General features: G+C 49.8%; 1 protein-coding gene across 3 annotated transcripts in view; it reads right to left on the bottom strand.

Annotated features, from left to right (window-relative positions):
- The window catches only part of MERTK (MER proto-oncogene, tyrosine kinase), a 117952-nt gene that overhangs the window by 73650 nt on the left and 24293 nt on the right, over positions 1–20009 (bottom strand). For all 3 annotated transcript variants that reach the window (XR_016229209.1, XR_016229210.1, XM_008254044.4), the window contains exons 3-4: positions 13958–14058; positions 10764–10937 (exon numbers count right to left, since the gene is read on the bottom strand). Coding sequence is in view for 1 of the 3 variants with exons in the window: in XM_008254044.4 (XP_008252266.2) it covers positions 10764–10937; positions 13958–14058 (275 nt within the window). In the remaining 2 variants the exon portion in view is untranslated. The remainder of the gene's footprint in view (positions 1–10763; positions 10938–13957; positions 14059–20009) is intronic.

Raw genomic sequence — 20009 nt, 5'->3', positions numbered from 1 at the left:
ACAAGCAGGTCTCTTCACAACTCTGGTTTCTTTCCTGAAGTGTAACATGGGTTTTAAAAACGTTTACCTAACTAATCCTCCGCCTAGCGGCATCGGCACACCGGGTTCTAGTCCCGGTCGGGGCACCGGATTCTGTCCCGGTTGCCCCTCTTCCAGGCCAGCCCTCTGCTGTGGCCAGGGAGTGCAGTGGAGGATGGCCCAGGTGCTTGGGCCCTGCACCCCATGGGAGACCAGGAAAAGCACCTGGCTCCTGGCTCCTGCCATCAGATCAGCGCGGTGCGCCGGCTGCAGCGCGCCGGCCACGGCGGCCATTGGAGGGTGAACCAACGGCAAAGGAAGACCTTTCTCTCTGTCTCTCTCTCTCTCACTGTCCACTCTGCCTGTCAAAAAAATTAAAAAAAAAAAAAAAAAAGTTTACCTATATCACACCTTGCCGTGAGGTTCAAAGCTAACCTGTAGAGGGAGCACTTGGAGAATTAGAAACTGATTTTTTAAAAAGATAAATCCTAGTTATTATTACTGGTATTATAAGAATAGGAGTAAATAAATGTGCCTAATAACTAAAATTAAAATAACTATACCTAATTAACTAGAACTTAAACCAGCTTAGTTGTTTCCTAGAAGTGGATTTCAATATGAGTATGAAAAAAAAAATAAAAACCAAAAAGATGAGCCTAAATCCCCCGCCAAGAATGGAAGGGCAGCTTGAAATTGACAATGAGATAGCAACTACTGCTTGTAAAAATAACAGAACTTACAACAGGTAGCACTGCAACCATTGCCGGAGGCTGTTACGCGAAGGGCTTTCCCTCATTGTTCCACTGGTTCTTCCACATGTGTTGTGGGGCACGCACCTGCCCAGGGGCATGGCAGAGCTAAGTGGCATCGGTCTTCATGCCACAGCTGCAGATGTGAGCTACCAGTCTACACCGCATTCCCCCACGCACTCTAGGCAGCGAGAATCCACTGCAGTTCTGCTCTTTATTTTGGGGGACTGGGTTTTGCCGGTGACAAAGTACTTCTTTTACCAAAAAAAAATTTTGGCAGTCATCAATAGTTTGAGATTCCCAAGAAGAAGCTGCAAAAATAGCCTGGAGCTACTGTGTACCCTTCCCCCAGCTTTCCCCGGGCACGGGACCTTACATAGTCACAGTCTCACGATGGAAACCAGGAGAGTGACTTCAGCAACAGATACTGTTCAGCTGTCACCAGTGTGTGTTTTGAGGAAGGGGAGGAGTGTATGGCTCTGTGAAATGTTTCCGCAGGTGCAGATGTGTGGCTGCTCCATCACGACAAAGGAGCTCTCTCACTGCTACACCTTACACTGGGTGTGGGGCGGGGGACAGGTTTGGTTCACAGGTGGTCAAGGCCTGCAAAATCGTTTGGTCTGGCCTTGCCAAGGCAACCGCGGGCAGAACTTCAAATTCAATAAATCTAGAACAGACTCACTTAAAAAAAAAAAGATTTATTTATTTGAAAGGCAAAGTTAGAGAAGAGACAGAGAGAGAGAGAGAGAGATCTTCCATCTGCTGGTTAACTCCCCAAATTGCCACAACAGCAGGAGCTGGGCCGATTCAGAACCAGAAGCCAAGAGCTTCTTCCAGGTTCCCCATGTGGGTGCAGGAGCCCAGTTACTTGGGCCATCCTCTGCTGCTTTCCCAGGGCATTAGCAGGGAGCTGGATCAGAAGTGGAGCAGCCAGGACTTGAACCAGCACCCATATGGGATGCTGATGCTGCAGGCTGTGGCTTAACCCACTGCACCACAGTGCCAGCCCCAGGAAGCTCACTTTTAAGCTGATCATTTTGTATGGCCTAAAAATGGTGTTATAACTCTCCAGACAGCCCTTGGCAGAAAAAAAGGGTTCTCCACCCTGCTTCTGGGAACATCATCCTATCCCTGAACCTAACCTCTGGGAAGAACTGATCCCTTCACCCTTCACGATGGCTACAATTTCGTCATTTTGAGAATGGCATTGCAACAGAACCATAAGCTATGCACCCTTTGAGGCTGCCTTGGTTCTCCCAGAATGATGTCTTTCGGAAAATACTTCTTTGCTCCTGCCCCTTCAAAACAGCTCACATCACAGAGAAAAACCAAACTTCTATCATGGGGAAAACACACATGCCCTTTCGGATGCTCAACACCATCCAAACATCAGGGCTATTTACTTCCCTACTTGGCATTCCCTCAGTGCAAGGAATCAGAACAGTTTCCTTCAAGGTTAATTTCAGGATGGGTTGGAAAACTCCCCCACCCAGCTCCTCCTGAAAATCCACCACTTTAAGTCAGCAGGGGAGGGGCTGCTGCCGGCACAAAGCCTCCCCCAGAGGTGGCTCAGGACGGAGTGGCCTCGGCACCTCGTTCCCCAGTGTGAACTAAGATCCAAATAGATTTCAGGGTGGGTGGTTGGCCTGGTGATGAAGCCCATCCCACATCTGAGCTCCATTCCTGGCTCCGCCTCCTGATTCCAGCTTGCTGCCCCTAGGAGGCCACAGCCACGGCTCAAGCAGCTGGGTGCCTGCTGTTCATGTGGGAGGCTCCCGGCTGGCCCGGCCCCAGCTATTGCAGGCGTTTGGGGAGTGAGCAACTCTGTCTGTCTCTCTCTCTCTTTATCTCCCTGCTTTTCAAATAAAAAGAATCTTTTAAAGGACAGATTTAAATATGTTTTTATGTAGCTCTGTTGCAGTAGAACAAAATTCAGATGCTTGGGAACAGTCAGCAGGCACTAACTTGAGAGCAGTGCCCGCACGAGCCCTTCAGTCAGCATCCTGGGCTCTACGCCCTTCTCCCCGGGCTGTGTAAGCCATCTGGGTCTGTGGTCTGTAACACAGATGGGCAAAAATCTTGCGCTTTTTTTTTTTTTTTTTTGACAGGTAGAGTTAGACAGAGAGAGAGAGAGAGAGAAAGGTCTTCCTTCTGTTGGTTCACCCCACAAATGGCCGCTACAGCCGGCGCGCAGCGCAGATCCAAAGCCAGGAGCCAGGTGCTTCTCCTGGTCTCCCATGGGGTGCAGGGCCCAAGCACTTGGGCCATCCTCCACTGCACTCCCAGGCCACAGCAGAGAGCTGGCCTGGAAGAGGGGCAACCGGGACAGAATCCGGCGCCCCGACCAGGACTAGAACCCGGTGTGCCAGCGCCGCAGGTGGAGGATTAGCCTAGTGAGCCGCGGCGCCAGCCAAATCTTGTTCTTTAATATCACAGGACCGACTAGAGTTATAAAAGAGATGAGAAGGAGTTTAAATGCAAAAACAAGCTTACAAATACAAGTTTCTTCTCACTGTGCCCCTCTGTTCTCGGGAAAGGACCTAATTCATTCATTTGTTCGTTAGCTCGTTCACGCACTCACACAGTTCTGTGTGCCAGGCACTGTGCTGGGTGATGGGGCTAAACTAATCCATAACTCACACAGAGTAATCGCATTGATTGAAAACCCTTGTTGGAAGCCCAATGGGCTTCCATGTGACAGGAAGGCACAGGGGTTAGGGAGGAGGTGTTGGGAGGACACAGACAAAGAGGGGGACCAGAAAGGTTTTCAGAGAAGAGCCGTGAGCTGAGTGGCTGGAGGGGACCAGGGGTTTACCAGACGGACAGGAGGAAGAAGGTGGCCTGGACAGAAGTGGCGGCATGTGCGAAGGCCTGGCAACAACACACACTGCAGGGGCTGGTGTTGTGGCACAGTGGGTTAAGGTGCTGCTTTCAAGGCCACACCCCGTACTACGGCGTCAGTTCGAGTCCCGGCTGCTCCACTTCCCATTCAGCTCTCTGCTGTGACCTGGGAAAGCAGTGGGAGATGGCCCAAGTGCTTGAGCCCCTGTATTCATTGTGAAGATCTGGATGGAGTTCCAGGCTCCTGGCTTTGGCTTGGCCCAGTCCTGGCTCTGCTGCCATTTGGGGAGTGAATCGGAGGATGGAAGACCTGTATGTGTGTGTGACTCTGTCTTTCAAATAAACAATAAATCTTCTAAATATAACAAAAAAAAAAAAAAAAAGGAGGACAAGGAAGCAGTACATTCGTTAGAGCTCACAAGCAGGTGCCTTTGCGGGTGAGGCAGGAGGAGACCCTGGAAAGATCAGCCGGAGCCCGGTGGGCCCTGCATATCAGGGTCAACTGGCAGATTTCAACCTGCCTGTGCTGACAAGTCACACTGGGAGTGACAGTGACGGCACAGCGGAACCTCTTCATGAACGCACTGGAGCAGGGCTGACTGTGCAGGTGTCTGTGTGTGTGCTGGCCAGGGGCGGAGCGGGGAGTGAGAGGACAATAGATCCAGGACCATGGTTGGAAGCTGACAGCAACAGTCCTGGGAATGAACCAAGAAAACCCGAATTAAGGCTGTGGCAGTGGCAATGCAGAGGAAGAAATGAGCAAAACCGCATTCGCAAGCAACAGATGGATCTTGGTGACAGATTGTTGGAAGGGGAAGAGAGAAGAGTTGGGATAAGTTTCAGGTTTCTGGCATGAATTTATAACTACATCTCCAGGCCTCACATCTCTGCACAGCACCAGCTATACCATCTTTGCCATCAAAAAGGCATCGAATACATACGTCAATAAGAAAGTCAGCAGCCCTGCTTCTCAAACGTTTCGCAAACAAGAAAGTTAATTGAGCAATGCAGGCTACTGTACACTCATTTAGAAACTAGGTACAGCATGTCAACTCAGCAGTTTGAAGACCAGTTCCTCATTTACAGAGACATGTGCTGTCACCCTGAAAATTCTGGGGAAGCTGTTGACTCCAAGGAGACACCCAGGCGGCTCCTAACGGGAAGGGAACTCAGGTGCACCATATCCAGAAGCACCTCCTGTAAAGGTGACAGTGCGGGCTTTCTACACCCGCCACGAACCGGACACTGAAGACGTGGTCAGCTTGCCCTGTTCTCATGGAAGCACCTGCAGCCTAAACCAGATATTCTGACACTTGAGAGGATTTGCTGTCAGTGGCAAAGAGCAAAGATCGTTACTGTTGCATGCGGGCCAGACTGTCTGATTCCACTAGGAAGACTGCACATTGGCAAGGTCTTTTTGGAAGATTAGAATGTAGCAAAATTTAAAATACACCCACTTTTCCCATAGACTCCCTGTTTAGAAATCTCTCCTAAAGAAATACAGATGGCTCACCACAAAAAATGATAACTCTATGAAGCAATGCATGTGAATTAGCTTGATTGAGCCATTCCACGATGTATACACATTTCAAAACATTATGCTGTATCTGATAAATACACATGATTTTTGTCAGCTTAAAAAGAAGTTTTGAATGAAGAGAATAAAATAAACACAAATGGGTACCAAGATTGTGTATAAACATTATTTATCACAGGAAAGAAAACTAAAACTAAATGTTCATCAACAGGGGTGTGGTTAGAGAGATTATGGGCTGTCCACCCAGTAAGGCATGATGGCAGCGAGGCAAACCCACAGCCACCCACACGAGAAGACCCACATGCCCTGGTGACCTGCATGCGTGTGCACATGTGTACTTAGAGGACCACAGAGGGCCTGGAAGGGAATGAATCGATGGCCGACACTGGCTTCCTCTGTACAGGGAAGTGCAAGTGTGAAGAACAAAGGCTCAGCCACGTTTTGCTCTGGCGTATCCCTGTGGTCTGACTGTTCTAGAATGGATATGCACCAACATACTGCATAATAAAAAGGCTGCACGTATATTCTTCTACTTGGGAGGAAAATAGGAAAGTTTGGGGGAGGAAATCCATCAGTGTTCTCATTGTCATCACAGGTAAAAATGTCTTGAATTTTCCACATTTTAAAAATAAAATTGTCTAATAATTAGGTAAAATCATGAATTTTAAAGTTTTTTTTTGGAAATAATTATAGATGCACAGAAAGTCACAAAGAAATACACAGGGAGAGCCCCAGCATCCTTCCTTCCACCTCCCCAGTGTTAACATCTTACATACAATCGTACGCTATCAAAACCAGGAAACCAGCATGGTGCCAGCAGAGCTTACTCAGATTCCACCAGCTGTGCACCTACTCATTTATGTGTGTGCAGCTGCACGTAAGTTGAACACACGTAGCTTTTATAACCACTACTACAATAAAGGTTATTTTAAAAAGATGCTATTAGGCTATAAATTGCTCAATTACTATTTTACTTATACAGGAAAAAAACCTTTAAATTGAAAAAAGTGGGGGCAGATGCTGTGGCATAGCAGGTTAAGCCACTGCTTGAGATACCCATAACCCATAACACAGTGCCTGGGATTGAGTCCCGCCTCCACTTCCAATCCAACTTCCTGCTAATGCGCCTGAGAGGAAGCAGATCATGGCCTCAGTGCTTGGGCCCCTGCCACCCACGTGGCAGCCCTGGATTGGATTATGCACTCCTGCCTTCAGCCTGGCCCAACCTTGGCTGCTGAAGGCGTTTGGGGGGAGTGAATCGGTAGATGGAAATCTCGCTCTCTCTTTCTGTAACTCTTTCAAATAAACAAATTAAAAAATAAGTAAAATATAATATGTCTATGTATATCAAAATATCACAATGTATGCCCTAGATATATAAAATTTAAGTTAAAAATTTTAAATTTAATAAATGACATAAGATTTCTATATCAAAAACTACAAAAATTGCTGAGAAATTAAAGGTGTAATATAATTATAGATCAGAAGTCTCAACATCAAGAGGTTATTTCCCCCTAAAACTCATCTTACAAATTCAGTACAGTAGCAAACAAAATCACAGCAGACTTCCTGTTAAAACTGTCAAGTTCATTCTAAGATTTACATGGAAATGGGCAAAAGACGTGAAGTGACCCTTTACCAAAGAAAGATATGTGATAGGTAAACACGCACATGAAAAGATGCCAAAATCTTTTGTAAATCTAATCTAAAAGTAGACTTCAGGGAAATGAAACACAAATTAAAACCACAATGACCTGCATTTGACATGCATTAGAACGTCAAATTTAGAAAGTTCTGATCATATTGAATGTTGACAAGGATGTGGATAAAGGAACTGGGACTCTTATCCACTGTTGCTGGGACTGTAACCTGGTACAACCACTTTGGAAAGTAGTGTGGTGGTTTCTTTAAGAAGTTAAACCGAGGGGCCGTAGCTGTGACATAGCTGGTAAAGTGGCCATCTGCAGCACCAGCATCCCACATGGACGCCAGTTCAATTCCCGGCTACGCCACTTCCAATCCAGCTCCCTGCTAATGAGCTTGGGAAAGCAACAGAAGATGGGCCAACTGCTTGGGCCCCTGCACCCACATGGGAGACCTGGAAGAAGCTCCTGGCTTTGGATCGGCCCAGTTCCCACCATTGTGGCCATTTGGGGAGTGAACCAGCAGATGTAAAATCTCTCTTTAACTGCCTTTAAATAAATAAATCTTAAAAAAAAAAGTTAAACCTATATACACCATATGACACAGCAATTCCTCTCTACCTATTTGCTCAAGCCAACATAAAAATACCTTCCCCTCCAAAATATTGGCATGTAAATATTCATAGCTGCTTTACTTGTAACAGCCAACGGCCATAAGCATCCCAAATGTTCACTAAACAAATGGCTAAACAAACATTAGACCTTCATAAACCAGAGCATTTCAGCAATGGAAAATAATGCACTACTGATGAATCTCAAAAACATCATACTGAGGAAAAGGAAGCCCGATGCCAAAACAGCACATACTTTATATTCTATTTATTTGAAATTCAAGAAGAGGTAAAACTAACCTATGATGATAGACATCAAACAGTGCTGCCCAAGGGAGGTAGTGACCAAATGGACAGGATCATGAAGGAAATTTTTTTTTTAAGATTTATTTATTTATTTGACAAGCAATGTTACATACAGAGAGAGAGACAGAGATTTTCCACTCATGGTTTCATTCCCCAAATGGCTGCCACAGCTCGAGCTGGGCTGATCTGAAGCCAGGAGCCAGCGGCTTCTTCTGGGTCTCCCACATGGGAGTGGGGGCCCAAGCACTTGGCCATCTCCCACTGCCTTCCCAGGCCATGAGCAAGGAGCTGGATTGGAAGTGAAGCAGCTGGGACATGAACTGGTGCCCATATGGGATGCCAGCACTGCAGGCGGTGGCTTAGTGTATTACACCACAGCACCGGCCCCGTGAGGGAACTCTCTGAGCTGACGGCATTGTTCTGTACCTGGACGGACAGGGGGGTTACACGGGAGAACTTACCGCATTGTGTATATTAAGTTCCATTCATTTAATTGTGGGTCAATATTTTCTCAATGAAAAAAAGTCTGAATGGGACCCTAGAGCAATCTACCATCCTAGAGAAGCTGAACTGTATTTATCTTCATTGATTTTCAAAAAAGAAATTACGTAATTATGAATTCCTTGGAAAAACAGAAAACCCGGATGAAGGCAGAGAAAACCATAACATTCCTCTTGAAATCAAAGATTGGAAACATGACTCAGAGGGTGGGCAATCAGTGTATCCACTAGGACACCGTGTGGGGCATCCACACCCCTTATGAGAGGGCCTGCTTCCAGTCCTGACTACTCTGCTTCCAATCCAGCTTCCTGCTAACGTGCACCCACCCTGGGAGGCGGCAGATGACAGCACAAGTAACATAGGTCCATGCTGCCCAGGGAGGAGTTCTGGGCTCCTGGCTTCAGCCTAGGCTAGCCCCAGCTGTTGCAGTCATTTGGGGAATAAACCAGCAGATGGAAGATCTCTCCCTTTTATGTCTCTGCCTTTAAAATTAAAAAAATGAAAACTGATAAATCTTTTCTTTGTAAGAAGAGTGACTCAGAGACAGCACCTAGGGGCTGGCACTCGCTGACCCATTGTTGCCATCAGTGTTTACTGAATATTACTATGAGTCAGCTTTTCGGTGAGCGGGAGCGACAAAGTCCTTGGACCCACTGAGTACACATCCTCTAAGGGTGATTACAGACTAGGACAAGTGCAGTGAACGAGTTACCCAAGAAGCAATAAAGGGGTGGGGAGGACCTAAAATAGTCTGAGGACGTCGTCTCTGGATTGCGTCCCGGGACGAAGGGCAGAGGGAAGAGCGTGGCGGGCAGATGGCAGAGATAGGGCGAAAGGTCCAGAAGCAGGAAGAAACGCGATGTGTCTGAAGGTATCAGACCATCAGCGTGACTGCAGCCTAATGGGCAGACTGGAGACGGCGGGGTGCGACTGCACTGGCCAGCTGGGCAGGGTCAAAGGCCAGGGCAGAGCCTGGGTGAGAGTCGAAGATAACAGGAAGCTTCTGAGGGGTTTTCAGCAGGTGGGAGACAGGATCTGCTGCTGGGGAGGGTGGACACAGTGGGGACAAGGCTGGGAGATCAGCTAGGAAGCTACTGCGGTGGCACGGATGACAGATGGTGGTGACGGGAACCAGTGAGCCAGCAACAGAGATGGTGAAAAGACAGCAGACGTGGAACCGACGACATTGCTGAGGAAAGGCAGGGTGGACCACGGTGACATTATTGACCAAGATGGGGACTCTGAGGTGGGACTGGCACTGTGGCACAGCGGGTTAACGCCCTGGCCTGAAGTGCCGGCATCCCATGTGGGTGCTGGTTGGAGACCCGGCTGCTCCTCTTCCAATCCAGCTCTCTGCTGTGGCCTGGGAAAGCAGTAGAAGATGGCCCAAGTGCTTGGGCCCCTGCACCCACATGGGAGACCTAGAAGAAGCTCCTGACTCCTGGCTTTGGATTGGTGCAGCTCTGTGCATTGCAGCCAATTGGGGAGTGAACCAGAGCGGATGGAAGGCCTCTCTCTCTCTCTCTCTCTCTCTCTCTCTGCCTCTCCTCTCTCTGTATCTCTGACTTTCAAATAAATAAATAAATCTTTAAAAAAAAAAGAGTTTCATTTTAAGATGTCTATGAATCCAGCAAGCACAAGAGCTAAGGAAGCAGCTGGGTACATGAGCCTGAAGTTCAAGAGAGTCTGAGCTGGGGATGTAAAGTGAGGTCATTACCACATAGTGGTAATGAGTCTCAGAGCAAAAAGCTGCAGGCGCAGGAATGAGCTGGGGCACCCCGACATTCAGGTCTCCTCTAAAGACACAGGAGAAGCGGTGAAGCGGGGAGAAAGCCAGGACAGTGCTTCCCAAAGGTCGCCACCTGTTCTCAGGGCGTAGGACAGCTGCAGGAATACAGCGGTTCTTCCGAAAGAATTTGCTGTGAGTGAAGAAAGGAAGACGGGAGGTGGCCTTGCAGTTTTTACTGGAAGAGGAGCCACAGAGGGTCCCGCTGGCTACTGCAGCCCAGAGACCACCACACACATCAGCCAGCAGCTTCTTGGAGTGGGGTGGGAGGGCGGGGTGGGGTACAAGGATGAGGCTAGGGGCATCTAATTTGGAGAGAAATCAAGATGACCTGGAATGTCGACTCAGCCACAATCCCACAATGACTCGCAAGCTTCCTGCGACAGCTCACCGTGACCACGCCACTTTCCCGCTCTCCGACCACAGAGGTCTTTAACCCAGTGTTTCTGTAAAGAGCAAGACCCGCCAGGCTGGCAAGCTGCCACGGACAGGTGAGCCAAGGTTCTGCTGCCCGAGCTCAGGGATTCCAGTTACATCACCAGCTTAACCATGAGGCCACTGCCCCACCTTCAAACTCTGGCTTACCAACGCTCACACCTGCCATTCCTAGCTCCTTCTCCACCTACCCAGTTTCCTATCCTCAGATGCCACCCTGCCTTTTTGCCTTCTTCTCTGGCCTATTGAAGATAACACAGCAGTGGTCGCCGAACTTCTGGTTCCTTCTGCTGTTAGACAAACGACTTCCTGCAGGAGCACGATGCTCGGGCTTACCAGGAACGGTCAGAACGGAGGGGGACTTTACAGGCTGCTCATTAACGCGGCTGCTGTTCTGAACCCAGAAGATGCTGACCGGCTCAGGCGGGCCCACGGCCTGACAAGTGAGGTTGAAAGCGGTGTTTCGGGTGACGTTCATGTCCTCGGGCTGCTTCGTGAAGTGAGGAAGCCCTGCAGAGAAAGAGTGACGTGAAAGCATGCTTCACATCCCATAGAAGACGCGGAGCCTGTAGGGAATGGAAACGGGGCTGGCACTGCGCAGCCTGAGATTTTCCTGCCAGCACTTTAGAAATGGCCAGTTCTCACCTCCTTATAGCTGGGTAAGATGGGTGAGCGGTTGATCTAGCAGGCAGGATGCTGGTTAAGATGCCCTTATCCCTTGGCTGGTGCCGCGGCTCACTAGGCTAATCCTCTGCCTTGCGGTGCCGGCACTCCGGGTTCTAGTCCCGGTTGGGGTGCCGGATTCTGTCCCGGTTGCCCCTCTTCCAGGCCAGCTCTCTGCTGTGGCCCGGGAGTGCAGTGGAGGATGGCACAAGTACTTGGGTCCTGCACCCCATGGGAGACCAGGAGAAGCACCTGGCTCCTGCCATTGGATCTGCGCAGTGCGCCGGCCGCAGCGGCCATTGGAGGGTGAACCAACGGCAAAGGAAGACCTTTCTCTCTGTCTCTCTCTCTCACTGTCCACTCTGCCTGAAAAAAAAAATGCCCTTATCCCAAATCAGAGTACCTGGGTTCAAGTCCCAGCTCCACTCCCAGTTCCAGCTTCCTGCTAATGCACACCCTGGGAGGCAGCTGGTGATGGCTCAAGTAGTTGGGTCCCTTCCAACCAAATGGGAGACCTGGACTGAGCTCCCAGCTCTCAGCTTGGGCCTGGCCCAGTACTAGCTGTTGTGGGCATCTCAGGACTGAGTCAGCGGAGGGGAGAGCTCTCTCTGGCTCTCAAGTAAATAAATAAAACTGAAAAAATACCAAAGGCTGAGTAAGAAAGAGTACAGTGGCTAACTCGGCCTCCAGTTGGCTTTCTAGGACACTTTCCCAGAGGGGCTGTAAACGATGATTCAGAACTGGTTTTACCAGGACGCAGGCCACAGACAGCTCTGAAACCCAGTCCTGCTCCAGCTCCTGGGCCTGGCTGGCAGGTTTTCAGTATTTCTTCCCAAAATAAACAGAGTAAAGACAAAGCTATGCAGTAGGACTGCACACGCTTTGAGAAGAAACTATGGTGTGTGATTTTCACATGAGTGATAATTCCGTGTGTAGGGGGCTGCACACTTGTCAAAGCGTGTTCTTCTGAAAACAGTGCAGGCACCGTGCCACACGTACAATCCCAAGATCCTCTATGACATCCAGAATCAGGTCCACAAGGAAACGTAGGATTCTCTCAGAGCAAGCTGGTGAGGAGTATCTGGGCATGTGCCAGGTGTTGAACGGGTCAAGCTAAATGTCTCCAGGCATCTCCACTGTGCTCTGGGGGCTCACAGACCTGGTTCCAGCAGGCACGGTGGGGTGGGGGGCTGGGGGGAGGTGTCAAATGCAATTCTTTTTTTGTTTCAAGGTTTTTCAAAACTCTGCTTGGACTTCATGTGTCCTTGCCCTGGGCATTGTTTACCCTTCAATTTCACAAATAAAACGTCCTCTGGACATTTTCCCCAGATGAGCAGCAAACGCAGGAAGCCCACCCCCAGCGGATCCTGTGGCACGAACGGTCCTGCCTGGGATGGGCTTAGAGCAAGAGTCTGGAAGAGACTTCCCGGCAGGGGCACCCTCCCCGTCGCTCCCCTTCTCCGACTCCTGCACTCACTGCCCCCTCGCCCTCCCCGCCTCACCCCTCAGGCCTGCTGCCTACTCCACGGGTACTAAGAGCAGGTTCCCTAATAAGCCGGCGATGAATGGGCCTTTCAGTGGGAGAGGCTTCTGGGTGAAAAGTTAATCACCTGCTTGAAAGTCTGGAAGGAGCAAAGTCAAAAGAAAGTAGAAAAAGAGTGATGGGGAGGCTCTGCTCCCAGGGCGCCAGAGGACAGGGGGGCAGGGCCCTGGAGGGCAGCCCTGGGGAAGCGAGGAGCAGCCACTGGGGTGAAGACAAAGGTGCATCCCACTGCAGGCTTTCCTGATGGGCCCTGCCACTGCAGAACCAGGCATGCAAACCCCCAGACCATAGATCACCTGTGCAGCAGCCGACACGCCCCCTGCAGTTCAGGTTCCTGGGGGGCAGAGAGCACCTTTATCCCTTGCCTGACATCTTACCCTCCATGTCATGGCACGGAGTTTCTCTGAAACGTGCACCTGACAGATTGTATGGCCCACAAGGAGTCCCAGGGTGGGCTGTTGACCCTGGCCAGGAAAGTCACCCGCCCTCCCCTGTTCCACCATCCACAGGTGCAAGACAGAAAAGGATGCTGAATAATAAGCAGGCAGCCACGTGACTGAGTGTCTCTGCTGCCGGCACTGAGAACTAGGTAATAAAATGCAAAATGTTGCTTCCTATAAAGAAGTCTTCATTTTTTTAACTGTGAATAACATGCAGACAAAGAAACTCATAATCCTTTTTTATCCCACCTTTTACTGAGTAGAATAGAGCTCAAACTTCAAGAACTGAGTTCATGGGGCCGGCCCTGTGACTAGTGGGTAATGCTGCTGCCTGCAGCACTGGTATCCCATATGGGTGCCGCTTCGAGTCCTGGCTGCTCCACTTCTGATCCAGCTCTCTCTGCTGATGGCCTGGAAAAGCAGTGGAAGATGGCCCAAGTCCTTGGGCCCCTGCACCCTCATGGGAGATCCAAAAGAAGCTTCTGGTTCCTGACTTCAGATTGGCGCAGCTCAGGCCATTGTAGCTATTTGGGGAGTGAACCAGCAGATGAAGACCTCTCTGTCTCTGTCTCTGTCTGTCTCTGTCTCTCTGTAACTCTGCCTTTCAAATAAACAAATCAATCTTTAAAAAATAAATAAATAAATATATCTGATAAATGTAATTTGATGGGATGAAAAGACTTCCTTTTTAACACACACACACACAAAAGAATTGAGTTCGTTTCATCATTACCCAAAGTCTAAACAGAGAATTGCCTTGCAAAATCTCAGAGCTGACGGAGTTGTGAGGTTTGCACACACAGCAACAAACAGGCAGGCCTAACTCTGGAGTACACAACAGCACGCAATACAGGCTCGGGAACAAGCAGCTCTCGTGGCCTTACCTTGTACCTCGATGTCGATGGGGTCGGACACAATCTCGTCATCGTTTATTTTCATCTTACAGACGTAGGATCCATTGTCTGAACGCTGCACACCGCTTATGCTTCAAAGAAAAACACACAGAGGTATTGATAGTGACGGTCATTTGAGCCCCTACCACAAACGTTTCAACTTCTCTGCCATATGCTGTGATGGTTAATTCTCTGTGTCCATGTGGTGAGGCCTTGATACACAGCAGGTCAAACACAGGTCTAGAAGCTGCTGTTGTTAGAGGTAAGGAGACAGTCAGGGGTCAGGGAAAGAGCCCGAGGCACTATGTCACCCTGCCCCTCCCACCCCAGGCTCTCTAAAGCTCCTCTCACAGACGGAAACCTGAGATCACTATTACAGCAAAGCTGTGGCTCAGGACCTGAACCCGTCAAACATGGCTGCTGACCAGGTCCCTGAGCTCACCTACAGCCGATTATAATATCTTTCCCATAAAATTACCATGGCCGACACTCCTATTCCCATCATGCACCGATTCCATGATACTTCTGAAACTTCCCAAAAAGGCCATAAAACGGGCAATCACCAATTCTCAGAAGTCTCCACCCTTTCCTGGACAACTCCACCCAAAGCATCACCCTCTGGGCCTCCAGATCGCAAAAAAGGACGCCCTGAACCCCTCTGAGTGTGTGCTTTGCTTTACCCGTAAGTCTTGTTCATCCGCTAATCTTTATCTGTTTACATCTTGTCTTCAAATTCTTTCATGCGTTAGAGACAAGAACCTGGAACCCTTGGCCTCCCCAACACTGTGAAGGTTATTTTGCAGATGTCATTAACTTCTTCTTTTTAAAGATATTATTTATTTATTTATTTAAGAGGTAGAGTTACAGAGAGAGGGGAGACAGAGAGAAAGGTCTTCCATCCACTGGCTCACTCCCCAAATGGCTGCAATGGCAGCAGCTGGGCCCATCTGAAGCCAGGAGCCAGGGGCTTCTTCCAGGTCTCCCATGTGGGTGCAGGGCCCCAAGTGCTTGGGCCATCTTCCACTGCTTTCCCAGGCCATAAGCAGAGAGCTGGATGGGAAGAAGAGTAGCCAGGACTCAAGCCGGCACCCATATGGATGCCGGCCCTGCAAGAGGAGGGCTTGATGTTTATTATTTGAGAGGCAGAGTTATGGAGAGAGAGGGAGAGACAGAGAGAGAGGTCTTCCATCTGCTGGTTCACTGCACTCACTACACCAGCCCCAGATGTTATTACTTGAAAGGTAGAGAGACAGAAATACACACACACACACACACACACACACACACACACTTTCCATTCATTGGTTTGCTCCCCAAACACCTGCAAGAGCCAGGGCTGGGCAGGTGGAAGCCAGGAGCCCAGAACTCCATCCTGTTCTTCACATGGGTGACAGGGTACATGAGCCATCATCTGTTGACTCCAAGGATGCCAGGACTCCAGGATTCAAACCAGGCAATGGGATGCGGGTGCCCAAGCAGCGTCTTACCCACAGCACCAAAGGCCACCAAGATGTCATTAACATGTAAGTCAGCAGCTGTGGGTAAAGATCACCCTTCACAGTGTGCACTTGGCCTGCACCCAGTCAGGTGGAGGCTGTATCAGAAAGGACGGGGGGGCTCCTGAACAAAAGGGATTCTGACTCCCGAAAGCCTGAGGGCTTCAGAGTGCAAGGGCAACTCTCCCTGAGTCTCCAGTCCCCTCTGTAGTGTGTGTACTCACACACACACACACACCAGAACTCGATCTGGGTCTCCCATGTGGGTAGCTTGCGTCCAAGTGCTTGAGCCACTGTGTGCTGAATAAGCAGAAAGCTGGATTGGGAGTGGAGGAACTAGAACTCAAGCCAGGCTCTCTGACACAGGAAGCGGTGCCTGCAGCAGCAGCTTAACCCACGACACCACAACACCTGCCCCTGCTCTTGTTTTCTACGGCAGACTCTGCACCAGTGGCTACTAGGGGACTGAGCCCTCAGTATTTGGGAAATGTGTAGTGCTGTTTTTGGGGTCACAATGATTAGGAATTACTCTGGTTTTAGAGGTGAGGGGCGACTGCTCCATATCCCGAATGGTCTTCTGAGACCAGAACCTAATTCACTTCCCATACACATTGGAGTATTTAGCATGGTTTATAATATGTACCCAATTTCCCAGGACTGGGAAGGGGAGGGCTGGTATCCCTTTGCCCTGGGTTCTGGTCACTATTTCAGAAGGCTGGCCACTGATAGCACCACCGCACTTGCAGCTGTCCTGGGTCGGCCATGTGCTTGGGGCAACACCACAGTGCCAAGGTACTTCACGTGATCGTGCCCGGCGCATTTACATGATGAAACCCACATGATTCTATTACAAACCATCTTTCAAAAAAATGTTTAGGCCGGCGCCGCGGCTCAATAGGCTAATCCTCCACCTAGCGGCACTGGCACACCGGGTTCTAGTCCTGGTTGGGTCATCGGATTGTGTCCCAGTTGCCCCTCTTCCAGGCCAGCTCTCTGCTATGGCCTGGGAGTGCAGTGGAGGATGGCCCAGGTTCTTGGGCCCTGCACCTGCATGGGAGACCAGGAGAAGCACCTGGCTCCTGGCTTCGGATCAGCATGATGTGCCGGCTGCGGCGGCCATTGGAGGGTGAACCAATGGCAAAAGGGAAGACCTTTCTCTCTGTCTCTCTCTCTCACTGTCCACTCTGCTTGTCAAAAAAAAAAAAATGTTTATTATTTGAGATGCAGAGTTACGGAGAGAGAGGGAGAGACAGAGAGAGAGGTCTTCCATCTGCTGGTTCACTGCCCACATGGCCGCAACAGCTGGAGCTGAGCTGATCCAAAGCCAGGAGCCAGGAGCTTCCTCCAGGTCTCCTACACAGGTGCAGGGGCCCGAGAACCATTTTTTTTTTTTAAAGAAGATCTATCTAATACCATTTATGCAATACCATTTTGCAGCTCTTACTGCCTGTGATAGAGTAACTCCCAGCCCTATTTCTCCTGTGTTTCCATAGAGGTTTTCCATAAATATTCTCTTTAGGGCCTAGCTGGAGACAGGAGGAGTGGCTGTCCAGGCTCAGTCTCCTGGGAAGCTCAGCGGGAAAGGCCACGAGCCCCAAACAGCCATCTAGCACCCCACCCACTGGTGAGGAAGAGATCCGGAAAGAACGTGGAAGGGAGAGGAGGGGTAATTCAGGAAGATGGCCCAAACTGAGCCAGATGCCCGGTGGGGAGCAGAGGGGGAGAATCTGGGGCTTCCTTGAGAATGTTTAGACTTTGAGATAAGGCGGGGATTCCAATGGCTTCTGGTGAGCAAAAAAGCAGACTCTTGACCGTGAATCAGGTCAGCATCACGCTCCCCAGGGCTCAGAAAGAACTGTCAATGGCTGCACTCACTCCAAGAAACTCCTCCTCTCCGGATTCTCCATCCAGCCAAACTATCTCCGGGCAGGGGGTGCACTTTCAGACATTCACAGCCCGGGAGGTTGGTGGAGAACCAGCTTCGTGCCAGTATAAGGGAGGCCTGGGCTCTGGGAAACAGAAGCCAAGGCTTAGCCAGGCTCCAGACCGGAAGCCCCAGAAGAGAGGGATCTGGGACAGGCATGTCTCAGAGGGAAAAAAATGTGATGATTTTGGGGCCGGCGTCACGGCGCACTAAGTTAATCCTCCGCTTGAGCGCCGGTTCTAGTCCCAGCTGCTTCTCTTCTGATCCAGCTCTCTGCTGTGGCCTGGGAAGCCAGTGGAGGATGGCCCAGGTGCTTGGGCCCCTGCACCCACATGGGAGGCCAGGAAGAAGTACCTGGCTCCTGGCTTTGGATCGGCGCAGCTCCAGCCGTTGCTGCCATTTGGGGAGTGAACCAATGGAGGGAAGACCTTTCTGTCTCTCTTCTCTCACTGTCTGTGACTCTACCTGTCAAGTAAATAAATAAATCTTAAAAAAAAAAAAAAAGTGATGATTTCTTCATTGTGACAGAAGATGCATACAGTATTTTCCTTTAAAGTTTCAGGAGTGTGTGATTGATAGCAAGCAAACTAAGGCAACACTAAGCAAACTCAGTGTGGGTGTTTAGCCTATCAGTTAAGACACCCACACCCCAGGTGGGAGTACATGGGTTCAACACCTGGCTCTGCTCCTGGACTTGAGTTTCCTGCAAATGCAGACTCTGGGAGGCAGCAGTGATGGCTCAAGTCACTGGATCTCTGTCACCCACGCAGGAGAGCTGGATTGTGCTCCTAGCTCTCAACTTCAACCCAGTGCAATCCCGGTCATTGTGCAGGCATCTGGAAAGTGAACCAGAGGACGGGAGGATACTTGATCGCTCACATTATCTCTCTCTGCCTCACAAATGAATAAATAGGTAAATGCTTTAAAAATATCTAAAAAGGCCGGCGCCACAGCTCACTAGGCTAATCCTTCACCTGCGGCGCCGGCACCCCAGGTTCTAGTCCCGGTTGGGGCACGGATTCTGTCCTGGTTGCTTCTCTTCCAGTCCAGCTCTCTGCTGTGGCCCGGGAAGGCAGTGGAGGATGGCCCAAGTGCTTGGGCCCTGCACCTGCATGGGAGACCAGGAGGAAGCACCTGGCTCCTGGCTTCGGATCAGCGCAGCACGCCAGCCGTAGCGGCCATTTGTGGGGTGAACCAACGGAAGGAAGACCTTTCTCTGTGTCTCTCTCTCTCACTGTCTAACTCTGCCTGTCATATATATATATATATATATATATATATATATATATATATAAAGGAAAACTCTGCAAACTAACAACCAAGGAAAGTATTACGTTCAGAGGCCTCAAAAAGTAAAATATAATTACAGTATGGTACATGATTCAGCTGAAAACAATTTCTACTGCCACAAGAAATGCGAACCCGGGGTACTGAAGTGACCGCAGCAGTGAGTAACACACGCCCTGCTGCATTGACACACATGCCGGGGACTGGCACACATGCACCGACATTCATAGGGCTGTGTGTGGACAGAACAATACAGAAGAGAGGGGCAACCTCAGTTCCCCAGAAGGGAGAGGGCCAGAGCTGGAGTGGAGGAGAGAGATCTTTAAATAGCTGAGATATTAACCACGTGAAGGCACTACCTTTTTTTTTTTTTTTTTTTTTTAATGGTCTACAAATCTCATCAGATTTTGGTCAGACACAAACATCTGAAGCAGGGAGAATGAAAGAAATGGTAGACTCAGACACGGTGTCTAGACAGGAACCACCTGGCCACGGCGGCAGGGAGGCCGGCAGCTGCAAGAGCCCATCACGCCAGGGCAGCCTGGGCTGTGCTGGCCTAAGAACATTCCTTCCACAAAGACTCAGCGACTCTCTGCCCCGCCATCCTGCCACAACAGGGCTGGCCGGCAGTCTCACTCCAGGGTCTTCTCAAAAGGATATGCAACAAAGGGATAAATTGTAGGGCGCTGGGAGAGGGAGGAAAGGGGAGTTAGTGTTTGGGAGCACAAAGCTCCAATGCGAGAAGATGGAGAAGTGTGGACAGCAATGATGAATGCGCTAAAGCCACTGAACCAGACGAGCAAAAAGGGTTAAAATGGTGAATTTTATGTCTTGCACCTTTTACAATAAAAAAAACATTTTTTTAAAGAATTGAAAAGAAATTCAAAGACCCACGGATGGTTTCCTGTCTCACCAACCACAGATCAAATGGTGTTGAAAGGATGTAATGGATAACCCAGCGCGAGGCAGTCGGAGCCGAGAGGAAATCTCGCAAAGACAAAGCAGCTCTGTGAACGTCAGGCATCTGTGGTTACTAATAAGTTTTCCAGTTGATGGGTTAGCTAAAGAAATGAAGTTCTTATTTTCTGGGTGTTCTGCGGATGGCTCACGGAAGGTTCTACTTTTCCAGCAGGATAAGGAACCGCCCGCAGGCTTGGTCAGACCCACGGGAGGCAGAGTGTGGGTAAGGAGTTCAGCAAGGAGAACCAGCAGCAGCCTCAAAAATTCATGGTGCGTGGAGACAGGGGGCCCTGATGGGTGCAGGATTTTAGGGGATCCAAACTGCCCACTTGACAGCTCCACCAAGGAAACATGCTGAAGAGGCCAAATCCTTCCA

This window comes from Oryctolagus cuniculus, chromosome 2, assembly GCF_051225735.1.
Source record: "Oryctolagus cuniculus isolate XC-2025 breed Fujian yellow rabbit chromosome 2, ASM5122573v1, whole genome shotgun sequence".
Lineage (NCBI taxonomy): Eukaryota > Metazoa > Chordata > Mammalia > Lagomorpha > Leporidae > Oryctolagus > Oryctolagus cuniculus.
The sequence above is the reverse complement of the archived record's forward strand: the minus strand, read 5'-3'. Positions and strand labels throughout refer to the sequence as shown.